The following is a 24,687-nucleotide window of genomic DNA, read 5'->3' on the forward strand; positions in this document are numbered from 1 at the left end:
GTATCTCCACTCATGTGCAAAGTGCCCCACGTGTGCAGATGCCCTTAACCATGTCACCTGAGTCCAGACAGGCAGAATGTGGACCAGAGGCCCAGGACTGGCATAGGAACAAAGCCCAAGAGCCAGGGGCTTAAAATAGAGAACACGGTTTTCCGTAGGAGCAGCCTCTGTATGGAAAGAGGAATTATTTGGAAAATAGCTATTTTATTTAGAGAAAACCAAACCGTGAGAAGCATTTTCTCTCAAGAAGTTGTAGGGAGATGAGACATTTGAGGACAGGGGTCACATCTGATTCATCCCTGTATCTTCTCTTCAGGAGTTGTTAAAAAATCCGAAAAGTGAATGAAGGAATCACTCCGTCAACTTGGACACCTGGCTCTTCTTGGTGTCTAACTCCACTTGGAGAGAACTGCTTTCCTTTTGGAGGCGGGAAGAGCTCAGACTTAAAACAGGAATGGACGGGAAGCCTGTTCCTTCACAGGAACACAGTGGGTCCTTTGGTCCATATCAGAGGGTTCTGTATCCAAGGGGTCAGCCAACCGCAGAACGAAATATTCAGGAACAAGATACTGCCTCTGTACTGAGACTGGATGGACTTTTTCTTGTCATTGCCTCATAAAGGTTACAGTGTAACAGCGATTACATAGCTCTCACATTGCATCAGGCATGTCATTAGCTATGACTTAAAATACATGGGAGAGCTGGGTGCAGTGTCAGAGATCTAATCCTAGTGACTCAGGAGGCCAAGGTAGGAGGATTGCAAGTTTGAGGCAGGCCTCAGAAACTTAGCAAGACCCTGTCTCAAAATACAAATTAAAAAATGACTGGGGATGCAGGTTAGCATTAAAGTATCCCCAGGTTTGATGCCCAGTACCACACAACCATACACACAGAATAATGATAAAAAGAAAAAGTCTATTAGACAAAAGGATTTATGTAGGTTACATGCAAACACTAAGGACCGGAACATCCATAGAATCTGGCATCTGCAGGGGTGGACTCCGCCCCTCACCACCATGAGGGCTGAACAAATCACCTCCCACCCTAAAAAGGACCCTGGTGCTCTCCTGCACTTTGTGCTTTTCTTTCTCCATGCTTCACACTCCCTTCCCATCTTCCTGATTCTGTTGGTCCCAGAGTGACTCAGCGGAGTCGCCCACCTAGCGGGCCATGAATGCACAGTTCTCTGTAGGCCAAGGCACCCAGGAGAGCCGCTGCTTGGCACACCCTCTACCCCAGGCTCCGCTCATCCACCACGGTGTACTCCAGCCAGAGGCCACACAGGGCAGAGTGACCTCCCGGGTTGGCTGATGCCCCAGCCGATGTGTGCCCAGAGCCCAGAGCCTCGAGCACACAGTGCATGCCATCTGGAGCCACAACAGGGGTGCCCGAGGCTGGGCAGCTCGGCCTTCAGATCCTGAGAGCCTGGACAGCCAGGTAGACCGGATGCTATAGGGCAGGAGAGAAGTTCAAGGCCAGACTGAGGTGCCAGCTGACGTCTGGGTACAGCTACCTTTACCCAATGGGTGTTTGAAACTGAACTTACATGTGTCTGAGGCTGCCTGATTGGAAACCAGTTCTCCACCTCTGGATTGTCTGGAGTCCCTAGAACTCTCCAAGTGTCCCTTCTTTCTCCAAACCTGATCCACATGTCTGCTATGTTTACATCTGGTGATGGCACTTGTCTGTTGGTGCTCTCCTTGTCATTAGGGTCAGATCAATTCCTAGTGTGGACTCAAGGCCTTTAAGGGCATCCCTGCCCCAGCCCTCTCCCAGGCCTCTTGAACTGGCCACCAGCATGTGCCTTGGCTCCTCCAAGACCTGGTGTTCCCACTCCACGCTAAGTTCTCTGCTGGATGCCTCCACCTCAAAAGCATTGTTGTCACCTGCAGGTCTCAGCAAAGATGACAACCTGTCTGGGGAGACTGAGTGCCCCTTTGCCAGGTTATGCATCAATGTTCATTTGCTCCCATCACACCTGCTCTCTGCCCTCTTGCTATCCTCTACAAACAGTGATGGCCTGCTTGTCCTGCTCCTCACTAGTCCCCAAAGGCTCGGCCCAACTTTGTATCTCCAGTGCTAACCCAGTGCCTGACACACAGTAGACACACAATAGATGCATGAGGACAATATGATGAAGGCAGGCAGGCAGGCAGGAAATGCCTTCCATTGATGAGCCAGGGGACAAGGCAGGGGAACAGTTACAATGAAACAGAAATAGACACTATGTTTCAACAACAATAGTCAGTGCCCAGCAAATGTTTGTAGGAATTATTATGCGTGCATTTATTTGTGACTGTAAGAAATTCTTGCTGTATCTCGGCACTGTCATTTCAGGTCTATAATAAGATAAAGGAATGCAAGTCCCTTGCTGTGAAGGAAGGACTGGATTGTGGAAATCTCTGCCATTCCTAACTTTCTGATTCAGTAAGACACGTGCTGCCTCCAGCCAGCTGTCTTCTCTCCTCCCTCGGTGACTGTCACTGTAGAAGGAAACAATGTCACGGAAAGGAAAGCCGTGGCTCTTCTTCCTGCCATGTTACCTACATGCAGCACTTTAACCCTTCTAACGACCTTGTGGGGCCTGGATTAAAGACACGTCACACCTATGTACAGAAGGGGAGACTGAGGCCCTGAGGGAGTCCCGCAGGACGCCCTATTTTCATAGGATGTCACACTACCTTCCTAAGATCTGCAGAGCTGTCGCAAATGGACGTGTGTTTCTATGGGGTTATTATGAATCAGAGGAATATTAAATGGACACAGTGGTCCCGGTGTAATCTAGAGCCCAGGGATTTGGTGAGCATGCAAGATAACCGTTCAGAAAGACACCTCTCCCATTAGCAGCCTGGTCAATCAGTTCTTGGGTTTACATTCGGCCACAAGAGACAAACACTCACGGACATTCGCGTGCAATTTAGGAAAATGCTGAGATACGATCTTCAGAATGGCTTCCGGTGGAAGAGTCAGCGTGGCCCGGAGTATGGTCCAGGGCAAGCTGTGGTGACACCACCATAAAACTCCCCTCCACTTGGGTGGAGGCAGCAATTATGGCTCAGGAAGAATGTGATGCTTCGGGTGCCAGCCTGTGCGGCCCAGCGACGGGACAAAGGGATTATTCTGCTTCATTGTTAAAATGCAGTGTTTATTGTTAAAATACGATCGGGAATTAAAAGGGGCATTATGAATCATAAATATTTGCATGCTATTAATGTTTGAACAAAAGAGCTGGAAGGGCTAAGTGGGGAGGACTTCTTTTCCCATGAAAAACAGCGCCTCAAATTACAGCACATATTTAATTTCATCTCTGCCATCGCTAATCTGAAATCTCAGTGCCTGTTGCGTAATAACCCTTTCGGGGCCTCAGAACTCCACAGGGCTGAGGAATAGGGATAAGTGTCAATTCTGCCTTCTGGAAAACTCATCCACTTTGACCAACAAAGAGCAGGCCCCTGGGTGATACTGTTGCTTGCTGTGAACTCACGGTTGTCACTGTCTACTCCAGAGTTGGTGTCACTGCAGAGATCTTACCAAGCAAAGAAACGAGCCCCGGCCCATGCTTTACTGGGGGTAATCCGTCCTCACTGCCCTCCTGGCTCCCGTGGAGCAAGGCAGAATCGGGCTTGGACTGGTCAAGCTACTTGTTCATGGTGACGTATTTTTAAGTCAGGAATTCTCAACTAAGGGCAATCGTCCCTGCTCCTCAGGGGACATCTGGCAATCCTGCAGACATTTCTGGTTGTCACAACTGGGAAGGAGGTGCACTGGTTACTGGATCAAGGTCAGGGAGGCGACCAACATTCAACAGCTCGGGGAACAGCCCTGCACAGCACAGAGCCACCAGGCTGAAATGTCAGCAGTGGCTCAGGTGAATCTGCTTCCTCTTGGTGAAGTATCCAGTGAAGCCCACGTAGGACCGCTTGGCTCTACTGCCTGGGGCAAAACAGTCCCGGAAGTCATCCGTGTGCAGATATTTCCTGAGTGTCCCCACAGTCTGCCAGGCACGGACCTCATGGCTGAGGATGCCACTCGGAGCTTCTCTGGGTATGAGCTGGGTCTCTTGCTTGTGGACAATTCTGGTTGGTCCCCCTCCGGATGCTTTCCAGACACATCTCGGCTTCTGTTCCACCGTGCGGGGGTCCAGGTGACTCCTGGAGTAGGCCCCTCCCACCACAGCTGTTCTGAGACCTCCCCCAGCGACCTTCACTTCCAGGCACTGTCCTGTGGGCTCCGGGCAGTCCCCAGCTCCATCACCAAGGGAACGCCCACCTGGACTAACTCTTACCATCACTAAAGACTTGACACACAACTGAGCTCTCTGCCAAACCTGGGAGCTCGGAGGAAGTGAGAAGTAGAGCGTCCCAGGGGAGCTAAAGCAAGCAAGTGGAGAGAAAAACAACGGCGAACAGTCGCCGCCACTTAGTCCAGAAATGCAGCCTGCCACAGAAGAACACCTGGAGGAGTCTCCTTAGACTTGGAGATTTCAAACCATCTCTCCCTGAATCTCAGTACAAAAACAGGGGACAGCTAACTAACTCATGGGGGGACGTGGGGGACACTCCAGAAGCACCCAGCCGTGCTTCTGCTTGTGGAAGCCACAAACCCAGGCCAGGGGCAGCAAACCTGGCTATGCTCAGAGACAGGCCAGAGAGCTGGGCCTTAGTCTCCTCTCCTCTCCATTTTTATTTCATGTGCACACACAGCCCTTTTGGAGTCTAGGGCTCTGTGGATGACAATTACCATGGCCTTACTGTTAGCACTTTTTAATTCTAGTAAACTGTGCCCATCGCATTAATTGATGTTCGTGAATCAGTGGATCTGTGGCCCCTAGAATGAAATGCTCAGGGAGAGCACTGGATTTGCGCCATGTGACCTCCATGAGGGAGTGGCCGCAGTCAGGAGACTCCCTGGAAGAGCTGTCCCTGATGTGTGGACCACCCCACTGGCAGCCTCTCTCTCCTCTGGCTACCACACAGCCCTGATGCCAGGTGAGTCTGACAGACGTGCAGCGACAGCACAATTCTATGCACTTTAAACACTGGGATGTTTTCTTTTTTAAAATCTTAAATTCAGTGATTCTCTCTCATTTCATTTTTTTATTATGTGTAAATTTTTTTTTCTTTTTTTCAGTACCAGCGATTGAACCCAGGAGCTTTTAACCACTGAGCCACATCCCTATCCCCTTTTTATGTTTTATTTAGAGACAGGGTCTCGATAAGGATCTTGCTTAAGGCCTCACTAAGTTCCTGAGGCTGGCTGTGAACTTGCAATCCTCCTGCCTCAGCCTCCTGAGCTGCTAGGATTACAGGCTTGCGCCGCTGCACCCGGCTGCGTGTAAATTTTTAAGTTAAGTTTTTCATAAACTTTGAGGGGGGGGCAGACATGGTGGGAGGAGGGGCAAGGGAGATATGACAACTTATGAATACTGCGGTGCTAGGTCCGGGCTTTGTAATTGGTCTCCTCAGTTTCAGCATGACTGACATTTTGGATTAGGACTTTGTTGGAGGAAGCTGTCCTGCACAGAGTAGGATATTTAGCAGGTCCCTGGCCTCTACCACTAGAAGCCAGAAGCAGTCCTCAAAAATCATGTGTGATAATCTAAAATGTCCACAGTTATTACCAAATGTCCCCTAGGGGTCAAAGACCGGAAGCTGATAGCCACTGAACAACAGGAGTATTCTTAAAATTGATAAGCAGAGCCATAGATAAGATAATAAGCGTGACCTCCCCACAGTTTCAAATGGAAGGACAAAAGCAAAACATTTATCATAGGTTCTGGAGACACTAGTTAAAGAGGCAGAGGAAGCCTTATTGATGACATAAGTTGACAGCGTCTTGTTAATGACAGATAGATAGGTGGACAGGTAGATAACTAATAGCACACAATGGTTTCAGATAGGAAGAAGGAACACAGCCATGAAGTCCTGCAACCAATGGCCTGGGCCACCGGGAGTGTTTCCACCTCCAACACCCCTCCTTCATCATCTACCAGCACGTCCGTGGCTGACGGCACTAGAGCCAGCCACGTTGCTGAGCATCACACACCTTTGTTGAGGGCCGGCCAGGCCCCCTCACTGGCCAGAAGCCTCCCTGGGTCAGGTGGTGGGAGGTGGTGAGACTGGGCAGCGTGGGCTGCCCGTGCTCCATGATGATGGTCTTAAATCTCATGGTAAAAGCAGGCAGTAACCTAAGTTGTGAAATAAACAGGAAAATTACTTCCATCTTCTTAGGGGAAAATACAGTTTAAGTGGTTCCTGAATAAATGCTTCCTTACTGAAGAGCCTCCTAGGAAGTGACTGGGATTCCCTCACAAGTTATGGGTCCCCAACTCCGTGATGGCCTCATTGGAGAAAATTCAATAATTGAATCTCAAATGAAATTCCTGGATGGGATATTGCTGCCCAGCGTAGGCTAAAAGAAGTCTGGCAATGCTGGATTCCCAAATCAGAGCAGCGCTAAATGAGCGCCATTCTAACTCCATTCCTGACACAGACAAAAATGCATCTCTGTTGTCTGTAGAACTCACGTTGGAACTACGCACTGAGGGAAGGTACCACTGAAAACCACCACGTGTGGGGTTCATCGGGCCTGCACCTTACGGGGAGCAGACAACACTGGCACCTTTGAACAAATTCAAAGACAGCTCATTAAATCCACTTGACTCACTTATTAATTTCTGTTAATTCTTTAGTCTGGGAAGTGTCATCAGCATGGATTTAGTCCTCAAAGACATCTTGGTCCAAGAAATCCCTCAATGGAAGTATGTATGGTCACACACACACACACACACACACACACACACACACGTAACTGGCTAAGAGTCCAACAGAGTCTTCAAAAGTGGGCAACCACTGCAGATTGATAGCACAGTCGGCCCTCTGAATCCACAGGTTCTGTATCCATACATTGAACCAACCATAGATCTGATCTATACAGACTTTTTCTTGTCATTATTCCTAAACAGTATAGTATGACAACTATTTACAGGGCATTGACATTGAATTAGGTATGAGCAGCAGTCTAGAGACAGCTCAAACTGGACGGGAGGATGTGACTAATGCAAATACTACATCACTGATAGAAGGGATCCAAGCATCTGCAGATTTGGGTATCCAAGGCAGGGGGTGCCCTGGAGCCCGTTCCCCATGGATACGGAGGGGCGACTGTACACGTTCCTCATAAACATCCCTTGCTGATCTAAACTTGTTTTATAATCATCAGCAGAGAGAGAACAGTCATCAGACATTACACCATCTCTCTGTTTCAACAAGTAATTTTTCTTTAAAACTGGAAAAAAATTCCAGAAATACAGAATATGTTCTTCTATAACCAGCCTTCTCCACCCTCCCTCACCCCTCGCCAACCAGCACAAAAAGAAAATACAAAACTGATTTATTAGAACCAGAGGCGCGTTGCAGCCGCTGGCTGGACCAGTGTTTATGTCTCTAATGCTTGCTGCCGAAACAGGAAGCTCTAAAAATCACTCAACCATTACTTCTCTCCGAGGCACTTTCTGATTGATGGTCTTCTGTCTTGACCAAAGAGAACTGGCTCCACCAAGCTGGCTGGTGAGGAAGGGGTCTAGGGCAGGCGGAGAGAACAGCTTCTGCCCATCAAGTGAAAAATATGTTCGTACAAATAACCTCAATTAAGAAAAGCTGTCCAACACCATGGGCAATGGCTGGCACTTCATAAAATCAGCAAGAGGACCATGAAGGGATAAATTGTGACACTGTTTGTTGCAGGCACAAGTTTTCAAGTAAGTTTTGCTCTGGTCCTTGCTACAGCAAGGCTTTAAGCAGGGCAGAGAACAACTTGCTTGAAGAAAGTGCTGTTCCTTTTTTATTGGCGAGTGTAAAAGAGAGTGAGAAACCTGATCTCTGGAGATGAATTCGACATCAGATCACAGATGCAAGCTCGTGACCTGCCATGGAAAGGCGGTATTTGCCAGGGCTGGCTGGGGCTTGCTATATCAGAAGCATGTCTTTTTTCATCCTTATTTGCTCACAGTTAAATCTCAAGAAAGCAAATTTCAATCTATATGCTATTTAAAAGTGTAGATCAATAACAATAGAGAAAAAGCGGGTGGGGGATGAGAGACTGGGTTTTAACATAACTGGTGTCTTCTTGTATTTTCTCTAGGAGATCTGATTGCCATCCTGTATCTAGAACGTTATCCGTGGAATGTCTCTGGGGTTGGCAGATGGATTTTTTCCCCTTTCCCTGTTATATGAAATCTGTAATGTAGTAGAGAATGACTTGGATTCTATGATATTATTGTGAGTCATTCAGACCATCTTTCAGTAAAAACCACTACATAAGGACTTGTCTCTCATTTAGAATATGGGTACAGTTCGCCAGTTCCCAGTTATACCTTCTCTTTCTCACCACCACAGTCTGCCACTCATCTGAATGACAACGTGTCCATTCTGTGCTCGGAATGATGTAAAAGAACCTTAACAATGTAAATTCCTTAAGTAACCAACCTCACATAAATATGAAACAGCCCAGAGTTTGACAAGAGAAATATTACAACTGGGAAGATACCACAGTGAGAGCAAAATGAAGGAATTTCACCTTATAAAAGCGTCAAGAAAGGATCCTACATTGAAAGTGGACAAGGTTAAGGTTGCCAGGGAAACCATCACAAACACCAAGAAATGAAACCTCATCCTGACAGGCCACAGAACACTCAGCATCCCAGGACTGGGCCTGGGATTCCCAAGGTGGCCCTGCAGCAAGGGGCTGGTGCATACAAGAGGGAACAGGCTGCGGTGTCCATGACAGGACGGGCCCCCTCCCCTTTACAAGTGATTACATTCACCCACACCTGGTGGCCATCCAAAGGCTTGGAAGGGCAGCCTGGATGGGATTTATCTCTAATCCTGCTAACCAAGTCCTGGCTATAACAAAAGAAGGCCACGAGCAAAACAGCTCAGAGGCAAGGAAATGCCCACCTCATTTACTCACGTATTTTTTCATTTTCCAGATATCTACTTGATGAAACCTTGTGCTAGACTGAGGCACTGTGGTCGATGTGAAGTTCTAAATTCACAGATTCCTGGCCTGGCACCCATGGATCCCCAGAAGCTTTACAAACAAACTCCAGAAGCTCTGGAAACTTAAAATTGTACAGGAAATTTCGTACACAAGGGCATATTTTTCCTCCTGGGGAAAAGTCTTCCAAAGGATTTTCAAAATTACGTATGACATTTTCAAAATTGTATTCTGAGAAAAAAGAGAAGGAAATCTGCAAGGGATTCTCTTTCCCTGTTTATGATGTGGCTGATGATATGGTTTGGTGGATTTCTTGTTTGGTTCTGAAATGAAATAACTACAGCTGTATTCACGGATGGATCGATTTCTCTCTAGCTGATTAAATACGTCAACAGGGACAAAGCACTCACAGATGTCATTGCTAAAATTTCTTAGATGTCTCCACCTGAAGCCGTGACACACTTATAACTCTGAACATATCGGGAGCATGTGCATTAACTGCAGGTAAAAACTTATGCAAACTGCTGTGTTCAATAATCTCACTAAAGAGAATCGCTTTTGACCCTGAATTTGGGATTTTCTGGAGATGACTGATAGTCCCAGGCCATGTGGTTAAAATGTGCATTGTTCTGAACAACCAACTGTATCCTCTCCTAATCTCTAACTCCTAGAGCCCCCTACTCCCTCCTCCGGGAACAGCTATCTCTTCTTCCTTGGCTATTTATCTTTTCTTCCTTTGTAAAGGTGGTCAATTCACATGGTGATACTGAATCAAAGGGAGAAACTTTCCAAGGCTGAGATATAGCCTGAATTAGATTTAAGCTGCCAGGGAGAAAAAGGAGGAAATGGAAGAAAACGAAGAAGGTTCGGGCTTCTGAGGCCTTCACCCATATTTTTTTTGTTTGTTTGTTTTGTTTTTTTTAATTTTTTATTGTGGGTTGTTCAAAACATTACAAATTTCTTGACATATCATATTCCACACTTTGATTCAAGTGGGTTATGAACTCCCACCTTCACCCCATACTTCACCCATATTTTTAGGGGCCAGTGCAGTTAGCAGGGCTGTGGAAGCCGGACAGGCAGGTTTTCCCAGTTACAGGCTGAACCCGAGGTTAGGAGCTGTGATTCTGGACTCCAGCCAGCGCCCGGACAGATCAGTTTTGTACAACAGAAAAATTGGTAATCTTTGGCAATTTCTCTGAGGTTTACGATCCCCACAGTCGGGCAACTAGGAAAATAAAGGGAACATCTTTTTCTACCTTTCATCCTGCACTAGGCACCTGGTCCCTTTGGGAATCCATCAGATGAGTGGCTTTGGATAGAATTAAAAATTGGTACTGAAATGAGTAGATGAGCAATGGACCTTCTGGGCCACCATGGGTTGCATCAAGACCAAGGGCTTATTTTCAAAAGCAGAAAATGAAACAATAGATAGTCTTAAGATCATCTAATTAGAAAAAAAGCAACAATGAGACTTTTAAAGGATAAGATTCAGTAAGGAATATTAAGACTAATTGTCAAAATTAGTGAGAATCATCTGCTCTCCTCCTAATGAGAAGCAAATTGCAAAGAAAAAATAAATAAATAAATAAAAGCAAAAAAGAAGAGGAGGGGGAGGAGGGGGGGAAGAAGAAGAAAGCCTGGCAGGCTCTGATGTTGACACTTACACTAGAAAGAACAAAATCAAATTACACTTTACAACTATGGAGTAAAATTGTGAGACCAAGTCAAATTGGGCCTCTTGATAACTCATTTGTATTATGCATTGATAACCCCTTTGTCCCCCCAAAATCACTTAAGACCAATATTACACACGCTAGACATAATCAGGTCAAATGTTCAATTAGTGTTCCTGTATTTTTGATTACTTATTATCATTCATGGGAAGGAGAGTCTGTGCAAAACACATATTGCCATTTATGGCATTGAGTTAAGTTTTTCATTCCAGGGTATGAGAAGACAGCCCAGCCTCGGCTGCAGCTATGTCACTCTGGGGGGTTTATGCAAACTCAAGGGCACACTGGCACAAATCAGGCAGCCGAGCGCAAACAATCCACGCCTTGGGGAAACAGTTCACTGTTACCCAAGTCAACGCAAGCACCTATTAGTCACCCACTCAAAACAGAAATGGCCAACAAGGGATAAGAAATCAGCCCTCACTACCAGAAAAATAAGCACGCTGCTTTCAAAACTCCTTCTCTACAATCACCGATTTACTGCACGTTGCCAGAAAGCCACTATTGAACTCCTTATGGGAAAATGTCACTGGCGTGGGTCGTTAAGTAGCTTTGAAAACTTTTAGAATCAAAATCTGACACACAGCCCCACACAGACGCATATTATGAAAATAATCCTTTCTCTGGAAAAGCAACCAAATGATACTATACTCAGCTATCAATTTTGGAAAGTAGACATCCACAATAACTGGACTAAGACTGTTAGCCAGGCAGGTGGACCCGGCTTTTATTGGCTTCTCACCCATTCTGCTAGCGACTCATCCGGGGCCTTCAAGATGATTTCTAAACACACATCTCTGAATCATAATGCAAATTCCATTTGCTGAAAGGCAGGGACTTTTAATATAACAAGTGAACCCATTTAATGACTTGTGCTTTTATACCTTATAGCATCACTCGTACTTTCAATAAGTGGATATGATTTTCTCTGCATTATCCTATTATTAACATAGTTACTACTGTGAGCATATATTTTCAATCATGTTCTAAGTTTTTCATTTTCTCCAGCTATGATTCTATTATGAAAATGATCCGGACAGCAAGGGTAGCAAAAAACAAACAAACAACAACAACAAAAAAAACCAGTCCCAAAATCCAATACTTGTCTGCCCCTTTCCCCTGTTCCACTAATCCAACTCTTTAAGAATGCAGATTTTCTAATATTTTTGAGTGCCTTTATAAAGAATAATGACTACTCCTGCAGTTGATCTTTTCATTTTTTCTTTTTTCCAATACAAGGACTATTGTTACTAGGTATTTATCGTGTCTCTTTTATTAAACTTGAAAAAACTTTTATTCCTAAGATTATTCAGTAGTATATTACAGAAATAAGATTTTCAAAACGAATTATCCTGCTTCTTTCAATTAAACTTTTGGTGCTTGTTCCCGTGTATAAAATGTGGCTTAGGTTTTTACAATGCAGAGAAAAGACAATACTTGAAAATAATTGGAAACTTGAGATGATTACAATGAGCCAAGATTCCTCTTCCTGCTTTAATACTTTGATACAGTGTTAAAGAGAAAGAAAAGCAAAATTACCCATATAGCTGAACTAATGCAACAATTTCTTTGGATTTTCTGGTTTCTAATGTCATTAGTACCTAAAATGTTAAGTGGGCCAATTCCTCTCCCCAAATCTTTACAAAGCATTCAAAACAAATGTAATAGGAAGGGCATATTGCCCTCAGTAATACTGACATGATTTCTTCCTATTTTACCCTAAAGAGGTAAGCCTGCCTCAAACTATGCTTCCATAGCCTTTCACTAAGAATCCCTTGAAACTATTCAAAGAGGTCACTAGAAATCCTGCCAATTGTCACAGATTGCACATGAATCATAAATTCAAGGCTTACATTACTTGATTACCAAAGAACCCCCACCATATAATCTGTTTCCATTTGGTAAATTTTATATTTTCACATTTTAGTAAAGTTTAGTAAAACTTTGAGGGGTTTTGTTGAAATTCACAATTTGTTTTGCATGTTCCATATCAGTCTTAAACCAATTTAGCAACAGAAAACAGTAACATAAAGTTAGATTCTGTTTAAAACATTGAATTTTAAATAAATATTTTCAAAAAACTTCGACATAACAATATAATAAAGACCATCACAATAACTGCTGGAAGTTTTGAAATCTAAATTGGTCACCACATAATATTTTGTGTTGCAAATTCAATTTTGACAGATACATACCTCTTCCACTCCGACCGACAAACCTGAGGTCATTGAATCTTGCCACTTGGTTCTTCATGGCCGCGGTTGCATTTCTAAGCTCAGCCGAGTAGTTTTCATCATTGCCAGCCATTACCGTGACCAGGGTGCCATCTGGAACATCCCCTAGAGCCACCACCTAGACACCAGTCAAGGGACAAACACAGGCATCAGGAATGTCATACATACACTTATATATCATCTGTGAAGCAATTGTTCTAAAATAAAATGTGTGTTAAATGATACCTTCTAGTTTGCAGAGGAACATAATCATAACTTAAGCAACACAAGGAAACAGTTAATAATGGGAAGATTTATTCTAATTGCATTATGTATAAGTAAATATAATTTTTTCCCTGCTGAAACTCTTACTAAATTCACCTCATGAAGGTACCTAAGGTCATATTGCCCAGCTGGAATGACTAACAATGGCAAGGACTTTGAAAAGCTATGCCATCTCATGAATACAATTATCCCCTTAATTCCACATATCTGAGAAACAGAATGTCTGTGTTTGTGAGTTTAGAACCTAACTCATCTTCTATGTGCTCAGACCTCCACTGATGGGCCTAACTGAGCCTGGACTTCAAGTACTTAAACTTTTTTTTACTAAAACTAAATTCAACCTTTGCTAATGATTCTTGAATGACGTAAACTGTCCCTTTGCATTTCATCTTTGGTCCCTCTACTGGGTTTGATTATATCAAAATTTCACTAGCAGTGAATCCTGTCAGGCAAGGGGAGTGGGGAAATCAGATAGGTAACCTTTGATTATTACTAGTTACAAAACTGGCAGACCTCAGAGAAAAGGTCCTCCCACTTTGGCAATTCTCAAATCCAGGGTGAAACTGGTTTGCATTTTTATATCTGTGAGTCCCAAAGATGTGTTAATTATGTCCTGATAGATGACTGAGGTTTTATCCAAACTGAGCTCATCTTAACCACGAATTCCTTTAATGTAATGAAAAATATGGTTTATTATCAGGACTACTGAAAAAAACCAATAGATAAGTATTTTGAAACTCAGGGAATGAAACAGGAGTAACTCAAGGTAAACTGCTCTGAAGAGCATGGCCTGAAGATGTTTTATGCCATGGTATCCATTTCTTGGCCATTGTGTGACCCTGCTAGAAACAGTTTTCTTGGTCTAGACATTAATTATTGGCTTTATTTCTATTGTTTCAAAAAATTTTCAACGTGATCATAGAATTTCAAATCCAAATGCCCCAAGTTGGACTTGTTCCTATCATTTCTGATCTTCTCGGTGAAGATCAGTAATCTTTCTCAATCAGGAATGACATTTGTGTTATTCATTCCAATGGTATAATTGTTTTCTGGTGGTTTTCCAACTGCTAACAATCAAGGATTCCTTAGTCTACTGTTAAAATTCTTCCCCCTGTTTTTCATCTCCCAATTTCTACCTCATAATTGTTACATCATTTTTTGGTGGGAATTTCAAGTCCTCTCTCTGTATCTGAATAAGGCTGCCAGAGTTTCCTTTGTCTGACACCAAAGTCACATTTCTCAGCATTCCCATCCTCATTGTGAGCTTAGTCATGGCCCCTTCACTGTGTCCTTCAGATGACCATGTGCTGTTTTTATTCACAGTGGCTACTTCAGCGCCTAGGTTCTAAGGAGCGTAGCAGAAAATGAGCCCGTTACTCTGAAAGGCAAAAAGCTCTGGATCCTAAGACCTCACCAGGACAACCTACTCCCAAGGCACTAGGTAAGTATCTTCCTCATCTATTTCACCCAATTTACACTGTCAAACAAGATCTGGGCCTCTTATCTTTGTTTTTAATCCTTTCATTTCAATTGTTAGACATGTTTTCCATCAAGGAGATTTTAAAACACTGGTATTTATTCTCCAAGCAATCTCTAATTAGGTATTTAGTTCCCATTATAAGTGTGTTTGTTGCCATTTAATTAAGAACCCTAATACGACAATTTTCTTTTGTTTCAAAAGACATTATTGAGATAAATCTCCTTGATCAATGAATTATTTTTACCTTTTCTTCCACTCCTACAAAATATGCTTGCTTTATTCTGCTCTTTTTAGTTTCTTATTTTTTTTTCCTCTTTTTTCCCCTATTTTCACTTCCCTCTGTGAACTTAGCTCACAGTGTTGAAATGCTCTCCTTCCACACTGATTTTGACTTCCTCATCCTCACCTCCCTGTGGTGACCCAGGCTTTTCTATTTTGATTCAACATGCAGTAAGTGTGCAGGGTATTGGTCCACGACATGGCTTTCAAACTGAATAATTCATGGTCGGGCCCAAATCGGTAAAGAGATTAAGATGAATAAATCTTGTTTTATAACCACCCAAATGCATTCTGAATCTCTGGGCTGTTTCTCTGGTCCTCTACCTGTGCCTCTCATCTGTTCAATTAGAGAGCTGGCACACTCAGGAGGTGGTCACCAAGTAGAAACAATACAACATGAAATTATCATGGTGGCTAGATAAGAAAAGGTTGTGATGTTGGAGTACAAGAATGAAAAAAAAATAGAAATGCAACTTTCACCACTCCCATTTTCTAAAATGTAGTGGGAATCCAAGATTTTGGGGTGCTCAGAGATCATTTACTTGGCCTTTTCCTGATCTCTGCCGGATTGGCAGGGGGAGTTGTTTTCCAGGGTAATGTCATTAATAATATATCTCATCCAATGAACAAGCATACTCAGGCTAGTTTAAAAATTTTTAAATGTAAAAGTAATATGTCAGCTAATTTGATCCAGTTTTTTTTTGTCACTGATAGGCAATGTGAAGAGAATGAAGAAATATCTCATTTCAAACAGAAAAAAAGAAGCAACTGGAATGAAAAGCTATAAACAATAGGTAAGGGAACACAAACATTGACATTTTAACACAGACCAAACAGACAAGAAGGGACTTGCTGGCCAAAGACATCTCATATTTTGTTTTACTTCTCTGTTTCTAAAGTATCAGGAAGTTGGGCAAAATATCAACTCTCCTCTGCACTGTATGGACCTCCCAACACTGCTCTTTACGACTCAGTTCAAACTGTCATTTTCAACCAATTCTAATGAGGTTGAAATTACAGTTACAATTCATTTACTTCAAATCTCTTAATCTTCCAGTGTTTCAAAGAAGGCTATGGAGTGGAACACAGAATTCAGCCGAGATGACATTTAATGCATAGCTAGGGACGGTGATCTTGGAGCCAGAAACATTCCTTTTTTCCTTTTTTACAGAAAGCCTATCACCATCAGCATCCAAGGTCTCCAAACTTCCCTGTTGAAGGCATGTTTATGTCTTTGGACTTTGGTGTACCAGGGCCTAAACAAACTGTAATATTATAGCATTGCAAAATCTATCCTAAGCCATCCAAACAGCTCTGTAGGCTGCTTCTGTAAATACTGGGCAACACGTAGCAAATTTAAGATTTTCTCAGTGGTAAAAATATGTACCTCATCTGTGCAAAAATAAAGGTCTGCTATGGGAGGAAGGGGGTGGAGAACAGGTTGGGAGGCCAGGACACATAATTAGGACAATTTTAAAGAAAATTAACAATTTCAAATCTCTCATGAGTTCTCAAGATTAAGGCAGAGGATTTACACATAGAATTTCAGAAGACTCCTAAAGAGGCACTTAAATGCTCTTTTCATCGATATTATCCAACTTTATAATTGTTTCACATTTTCTCTTCTATATCATAGGGAAAATATTAAAATCTCTAAGGATTAGCTTTCTAAAGAGATTGAGGTTCACTTAAATGAAATTTTAAAGGAATACTTTTTTGAGAAACAGCTTAGGAGGTGTTTGGTGGGTAGGTATGTACAGGGTGCAGCCGGGACCCACAGTAAATCAAGCCAGGATGCAGGCGGGGTTGAAGTTTCGCCTGCTTTTATTCTTACTCTTTAGGTTTACTCCTGCACTGAAAATTCTGTCTACTCTTTCAATTATGTAGTGAGCAAGTCTCCTTGAAGAAGGAGCCTCTCTTTTCGGGACTTGGTGACAGATATTAATCAAGTGGTCTTTCTTTGCTATCCTTTTCTTTCTCCCAAATGTTCTTGAGAGACCCACTGGGACTTTTTGAAGGAGCTATATACCTTGACCCTACAGTAGCCTACAGGCACAGTAAAGAAAATTAAGACTTTTTTTTTTTCTTACAGTGAATTGTCTAAAGTCATTTTTAAAAGGAAATTTATATATAGTTATTGCAATTTCTGCTAGAAGGAATTTTATGGCTCATAAAAGCAACTTGTATGACTTTTCATTCTTTTCGAAGAAGACTTTCATGTGGTGGCTGAAGATTTTGCATTGGCCTAACTCCTTTTTATTAAGCATTCAGTGTCTTGCTATATTGGGGTGTGGGCTCAGAGGCAGCACAGAGTTCAGAAGAGACCCTGATTTCTTTCCAAGGGAAGCCACAAATCCCTTCGTGGGCTGGTGTGTCAGGGGACCAGCCTTAAATGGCCCCTTCAGTTGATTATCAGCCTGTCTTCTCACTGCTCTTGCCTGACAGTGACCCCAGGACCCAGCCCTGTCACCCTTAGACAGTGAGCTAAGAGATCTGCCAGCACATGTAAGGGGATTAGAATGATTTGAAATTGAAATGCCCCCCAACCCAAATCTAAATAATCAGAGGAAGGGAAGGAAGAGTCCGCTGGCTTCTCCCCTTATTCTCATTCCTTTCCCCACCCTACAAAAAAAAAAAAAAAAAAAGCTTTCAAAAAACCGAGTAGAAAAGGAGGCAACTGCAAATTGTGTTATTTTTTTTTTTAAATCACAATCTAACTTTGGAAAGTGTGTAAACTTTAAAAATGAAGAACTTTTTTTTCTAAGTGAACACTATTCATTGTAATTAGATCAAAATCTGTCTAAGATCTGGACCTATAAAAAGCTTATATTACATTAATCTTCCCCTTATAAGGAACAATTATTTAAAAAATACATATAATATTTTATGAGTAGCCAATCTTTACTGGTTGAATCACCTGCCTTATTTAGCTCTTTAAATGAACAGGAAATGACCACACTGATTGTACTAAAAAGCTGCACTTTTTAAAACCCACCAAAGACAGAATCCCCACCGCAGAAATTAAATTCCTTCTGCTGGCTGCCAGGGTAGTAGGGTGGTTGTTTAAAAACGCCTGAGGTTGTTTATATATCCTAGTTGAAGGCCAAGGCTTTTAAAGGCAGCTCAAAGCTAGGGCAAGATCAGGGGTGAAAAGTGAACCCAGACCTTTTGAGCTGCTCTGCTGAAGTTGCCAGGTCTACCCTGTGCCCTCCACTAACAGAAAAACTGTCGGATTGGACCTCCCGGCTCTCAAAAGACACCTTTTGCTGCCTGGGGCTTAATCTAGGTGAGCAATGATAACGTCTGGAGGGTTCCAGGAAAAGAAACAGGATTTGCTACTTGCCGCTTTGGGCAGGAGTAGACTAGAGGCTCGAAAAACTCTTCGGAAAACTTTTGCAAACTTAGCTGTGCCTGCTGTGGACTTTGTACATGCTAATTCCTATAGGGCGGTTTTTAAAAGGAGGGGAAAATCCCTGACAGTTTTCCTGGGTGGTTTGTTTTTACAACCGGAAAGTATAAAAGTATCTCTATTTTATTTCCTGATGCCTTCATCTGAGACAGACAAAATGTTTTGAGTGTTGAGCCAGAGGTGGGGAGAGTCGTATGAAAGCATAAGGGCTTGTCCCTTGCTAGGTTATAACTTTTCCTACTTTGTATCAAAGGTAAGGCCCTTGCTAGGGAGGTCCCGGCTGGCCCTCAGTGAATTTCCTAAGGGCATCCTGATTTTTCAGCTCTCCCTGGATGCCGCTCTGGCGGGTTGAGGCGGGTCCCTTCCAAGGGTCGCCACGGCAACGCAGCATCCCGCATCCCCAGCGCAGATAAAAGGACCAGGGGCAGCGGTGGGTAGCGCCGTCTGCTTTCTAGAACCCGGCCCCGCCTGCCTGGTCGCTGCCTCCCGGGTCGCCCCGGGCATCAGCCGACCTGTACTGGTCCTCCCGTCACCCACTCCAGGCTAAGTACCTTGAAAGCGATGGGCAGGGTCTTGTTGCAGCGCCAGTGCGTGGGCAGCACAGAACAGAGGAAGTTGGGGCTGTCGGTGCGCACCAGCTCGCCCGGGTGGTCGGCTAGCACCTCCACCATGCTGCGGTCGCCGCTCCTCAGCTTGCCGGCCAGGGCGGCGCCGGCGTCGGGGGCGCCCAGCGGCAGCGCCTCGCTCATCTTGCCCGGGCTCAGCGCGGTGGAAGGCGGCGTGAAGCGGCGGCTCGTGCTGGCATCTACGGGGATACGCATCACAACAAGCCGATTGAGTAAGGACCCTGCAAACAGCTCCTACCGGACGGCGACAAGGGCGCGGATCTTCAGCAAGCAGCTCCCAAGAGACCAACATACAAGTTCAGAGGCCTTTATTACTGCGGGAGGGCTAGGGAGGAGGGGAGACGAAGTTACCAACAGTTCAGGATGGGGAAAGTTCTAGTTACGCCGACCGACCGGCCTCAGACCCAGGCAGGACTCCTAGCAACCGGCCGCTTAGTCCATTAAAAAGTGGGCAACCAGAATCCAAAGTCAAATTGCAAAGGGAGCCTATCTTCTTCTGAGTCTTGCCTTGAGAGTTTAAGTTCAATCTTTGGCTATTAAAAATGTTTCCGGAGGCAAAATTCCCGCACTCTCTAAAATATTTATGCGGAGAGCAAAACGACCAGCAAATACATGGTTTGAAAGTTCCAGTAGTTAATCGCCTGTCAGTATTTTTTTTTTTTTTTTTTAAGCAGGTGAGTTTTGTCTAAAGTCCCATCAGAACACAAAATACAGGAGTGTCTTCCATACAGGGTGCCCCCTTTATCATGAAAAACTGGCTTCAGTCCTCAAAAGCAAGAGCTGTGACTTCCAAAAGTTGTGCTAATGTATGTGAACTTATATATAAATATATACATATGCTACTTCATAAAATATTTACAGTACAATCTGTAGAGAATTTAAACACAACAGAAATCCATTAAAGTCCGCTGCAGATTTTTTTTTTTTTTTTAAGTAGCCTTGAAAATCAGCTTCAGTAGTTGGAAGAGGGCTGGGCTAGAATTACTTGTCATGTTCTCTCAATAAATTCTGGCAAAATACTCAGTGCGGAAAATTCAGCTTTTCAAAAAATTCTAGCTAAACTTTAAAAAAAAAAAAAAAGTCCAAGTCGATGATACTCGGGGTACAGCTCTCCAGATCTGAGAACTTGGGTTTGGGGATGTTGGTTAAGTTTGTGGCTGATCCTGTGGTTTGGTGGGAGTTGAGCTGCAGCCGAATCACACACACGCAGACACGCACCCTTCAGAAGCCAGCCACTGTCTACATCGGCTCGGTGAGTCAGCCCAGACTTGGGCAGTAGCGAGATGATCTTCCTCCAATGTCGCCCCAGCGCCGGCGGGTTAGTTCCTCCGACGCACAAATACCCAGGAGCGCCGCGTAACCGCAGCAGGTGGAGCGGGCCTTGAGACGAGGCTCTGCGGCGCAGATCGAAACAGAGCAGTCGGCTCGAGTTACACACGCGCGCACACACTCCCACGCACACTGCCAAGCACACGCAACTTCACGGTTAGCCGGGAACCGCAGCGCACTTTCTCCCGCAGTTGTCAAAAGAAACAATCGGGGAAAAGTTCACAGCCAGGAAAGAAGTATAAACAATCCAGCCAAGAAGCCAGTTCATTGAAAAGTAAGAAAGAAGGAGGGGAAAAAGAAAAAGAAAAATTAAAAAGGTCCAACGCAGGTCAAGGAAAAGCAGCAAAGGTTGACTTTCTTGTGGCGTCCCCAGGAGCCCGGGTTAGAGATGCCTGCCGGCGCAGGGCCGGGCTGCGTGGTGCCCTGGCTGGGTCCGGCCGCGGGGCGCCCGTCCCGCCCGCGCCCGCTGGCTCTATGAATGAGAGTGCCTGGAAATGAACGTGCTTTTACTGTAAGCCCGGCCCGAGGAATTCCATTCCCTCAGCTCGTTTGCATAGGGGCGGCCGGCGGCCAATCACAGGCCTTTCCGGTATCAGCCAGGGCGCGGCTCACTGCCGCCTGCTCCTGGAATTGGCCCGCGCGCCCCCGGCGCGGCGCGCTACTGTACGCAGGCTCGGCGGGGAGTTCGTGGCGGCTGCCGAGGCCACCCCCGCGCTCCCCGCACCCACGCGAGGCGACGCGTACACACGCACACCCTCGCTGGGGGTCCCTCCCGGGTGCTGACCCCAGCACTGCAGCAACGCGCTTGGTTGCAGTGCGGTTCGCCGGGTTTTGCAGCGCGCAGCGGTGCCACAGGCGGCCACAGTCCGGAGACCCAGAAGGAGAAATAAGGACCCAGCCCGTGAGCTGCGCCAGGAGAGGCCTAGGCACCAGCTACAGGGAGGCGCCTGGCGTGCCTTGGAAACACAGCTGCCGCCGCGAGGCTCCGGGGCCGGTCCCAGCTCTGGGAAGCCGCCCANGGCCTTCGCGAGGCGCGGCGGGTCTCTGGCTCGGGGCGGACGCCAGGGGGCAGCAGCGGCCCTCGCTCGACGCCCGGGGCTCCGGGCAGCAGCGCAGTGCACCCAGAGCGCCCCGACGGCGGGAGCTCTGCGGTTCTGCCTCGCGGTCTTCGGGTCGCCCTCGTAAGAACTTGGGTTTAGGGAGAAACGGCCGCCGGAGACAACTTGAGCGGCCGCGTCTCGCCTCAGCGGCCCTAGGCAAGCGGCTCAGCTGACCTGGCTGGGAACCCGCGGGGCCGGGGTCCCTGCTGCCCAGACTCTGCTGAGTCCTGTGTTTTCCCGAAGGCCCTCCGCCTGGTCACCTCTGTCGGCTCACCCGGGACCCTAGATGCTCCAGGTGACTCTGGTGCCTGGGTAGAGTCGCACTTCCAGTCCCGGGCCTCGCCTACCCCAGCTTTCTGCATTTCTCCCCAACGTGGGCCATCCCCTAACTTTTTTGCGCCTGAAAAACAGGGACACTGCCAGCACCGAACTACATTTTCTTTGTTTAATTGGGTCTGGGGTCTCGGGAAGAAAAATGCTCTGCGTTCTTCTTTCTAAATGATTTTTTGAAGAAACCTTATTTCAGTTGTTAAAGCCCGAATGTCCATTCTCTGACACTCCGCCTCGGCTGCGTGAGGCCACACACTCGCTTTGCTGTCGCCTCCCGCTGCAGCTCTCCTGCCTGGGGCCATCCTTTCGTGGTGACCCGGCGCAGACACTGCCTGCTCTAGAGGCGAGTTCGGGGCTAGTGGAACCTGTTCTCCTGGGCTCGGCTCAAATGCGCTCCCCAAGAGCCGACCGAGGGCTCTGGGGGCCACCGACAAGTGCATCCCCAGGGAACCCGAGGGACAAGGATGAGCAAGAGTGTGGCAGAGACAAAAGTGGGCTGTGATTCCACGTAAGGAGCTGATTCAGGAGTAATCTGCCTCCCAGAGGTCAAAGGAGGCTCCTCTGGACTTGGCCCTTTGCCTAAAACCCTAAACCTCGCGAGGGACTGCGGGTGGGGACCTTGGCTGGGTGTCCGCGGGGAAAGCCAAGTTCCCTTTCACAAGGAAAGTAAGTTACAGCACCTAGCTTAACTTTCTAGGGCAGTTCCCTGGGTGCTGCTCAACTGAGTTTCAACCCATAAACCCTAAGTTCCGAGCCAGAGGAAATAATAGCAACGAAAGCTTCTAGATCGGGCCGCCTGACTTGTGGGCTTCCTCGGACCTGTGCGGCTTGTGAATGCGCCGCGCAGTGCACACTTGAAAAAAAACTAGAAACAGACAAAAAAAAAAAAAAAAACACCGCCCCTTCCTTATAGAGGAACTAAAATGAATGACCAGCGGGGCAGCTTGGGGCTCCACTAATGGATACCTGGGATCCTTTAGTCGAAGGGCTTTTTACCGAGTTTAAAAAGTACTGTAACACCGAGTAGAAAATGAGGAATTCCTTTCCACCGAGAGCGCTCATTTCAACGACAATATAGAATTTCCTTTCCTTTGTATCTCCAAGAGAGAAAGGAAACATTACCAAGCTCAATCCCAGTGCTACCCAGAATAATACAAAAATTTACTAATATAAATGAAAAAAATGAGACGCAGTGATGTATTGGGAGGATGCTATATGAAATTCTTCTGAATTTGTTGCAGGGGGGATATTTGAACATGTCCAAACAGGAATGAAATGTAAGTTTCCACAGTGAATTAAGAAGTAGTTGATTATCTGGAAGACGACGATTTCACTGGAGAACAATAACAGTTCATTGACATTTTCTTTCCACGACTTTAGGTGGTCTCAGGAAACATCTGAATGTTTTTGTATTTTTGCTTTTTCGAAACCTTTTCCAAGATAAAATGAGTTTAAAAGTGGGATTGGAATCTCAACAATTCTCTTAAAATCATTGTGATATTTCCAAGATTAGATTTCTTAAAAAATGTACTATTTCTGAAAGAATTGTTTCTATTCCTATTTTTATTCTTTTCTTCTTCTTCTTCTTTTTTAAATTAGAGAATGTATCCTGTATTGGTTCTGGACCAAATTGCTGCAGTTGGAAATAATGTCACAGGGATAAGGAACTATTCTGACAAATGGTAACATATATGTCCACAAAACCTGCTTTTCTCACTGTTCAGTTTTGAATATTGAAATTCAATCAAGCTTTTTTTTCCCCCAGAAGTGACTTTGAGGTTATTTCACTTTTGAAATTTAATTACTGGGGGGATGAGATTTCTTTTTCTTACACTGTATCCTTCCCCTGTGTGAAGAAGTCCCTGGAATGCTGTGGTTAATGTGTGATTATCTCACTTTAACTTCATAAATCACTTGTGTACCTCACAAGTAGCAAACTGAGAATATTTTAAATTAATCTTTTGTAAATTTAGGGGTGCTTAGTAAACATTTTACCCTTATAAAATTTTGCATTACCACAGCTATAACAGAAGTAATAAACTGGGTTATAGGAGATAGAAGCTAAGCTTTATTTTTCAGAGAGTCGTATAGTCATTTAATAACAGCAGAATGTACAAGTGGTAAATGCCATAGAACTGAAGGTAGCATTTAAGGTTTTATTGAAATATTTTATATGGTATGACATCTGCAATACAGAGAACTGCTTTTAAGTATAATGGGATCAGCAAAAAAAGCTTTAATTATTTGTTAAAATTATATAATGTTTCATATATAAACATAAAATCATGTATATGCATAGGTGAATATGCCTTTTTATAAAAAATATCATTTAAAATTTAACATACCGTGAACATCTCTAGAAGGATTCATTCCATGTACGCATTCTGAAATAATAGAAAGTAGGAAAATAAAAATAGTCATATGAATATACTTGCAACCAACTGACAGTTAATGAAATTTAATTTAAATATAATAACAGCACGTTTAAAAACAATTTCTACTGAATTATTTTTTGTTGTTGTTAGTTCATGGCTTCTCATACTTTTTAGTACTGGAGGTTTTTCACACCATTGTCCAAATATATCCAGCATATTTGGCACAAAACTAAAAACAGCATATCAACAAATAAAAAATAAACTGTCATAGGCACATGATTTTATGTGTCATTCATCCCATTGCCTGCTAATACTGAATGTGTGTTTTAGACCTTTTCCCTTTAAGCTCTTTATATGATTTAATAATAAAGATAAAAAAATACACCAGGAAGGTATAGAAATGAATCAGAATTCAAGGTGAAATTAAAACCAAATTCTAACTGAATGTAAGAACACTTTAAAATCTGTAACCAAGCAGAGGCTAAATAAAAAAAAATAGCATCCTTTAAAGCAATGAAAATAAACAAT

At 44.4% G+C, this 24,687-nt stretch overlaps 1 protein-coding gene across 4 annotated transcripts in view; it reads right to left on the bottom strand.

The window, feature by feature from the left end:
- Window positions 1–24,687, bottom strand: part of Runx1 (RUNX family transcription factor 1) — a 225,902-nt gene that overhangs the window by 69,801 nt on the left and 131,414 nt on the right. For 2 of the 4 annotated variants that reach the window (XM_048803631.1, XM_048803630.1), the window contains exons 3-5: window positions 24,130–24,168; window positions 18,951–19,204; window positions 12,929–13,085 (exon numbers count right to left, since the gene is read on the bottom strand). In XM_048803631.1, coding sequence (XP_048659588.1) covers window positions 12,929–13,085; window positions 18,951–19,204; window positions 24,130–24,168 — 450 coding nt within the window. The remainder of the gene's footprint in view (window positions 1–12,928; window positions 13,086–18,950; window positions 19,205–24,129; window positions 24,169–24,687) is intronic. The other 2 variants (XM_048803632.1, XM_015478733.2) reach the window with 1 other exon arrangement.

The sequence above is a fragment of the Marmota marmota genome, unplaced genomic scaffold (assembly GCF_001458135.2).
Source record: "Marmota marmota marmota unplaced genomic scaffold, marMar, whole genome shotgun sequence".
NCBI classification, from domain to species: domain Eukaryota; kingdom Metazoa; phylum Chordata; class Mammalia; order Rodentia; family Sciuridae; genus Marmota; species Marmota marmota.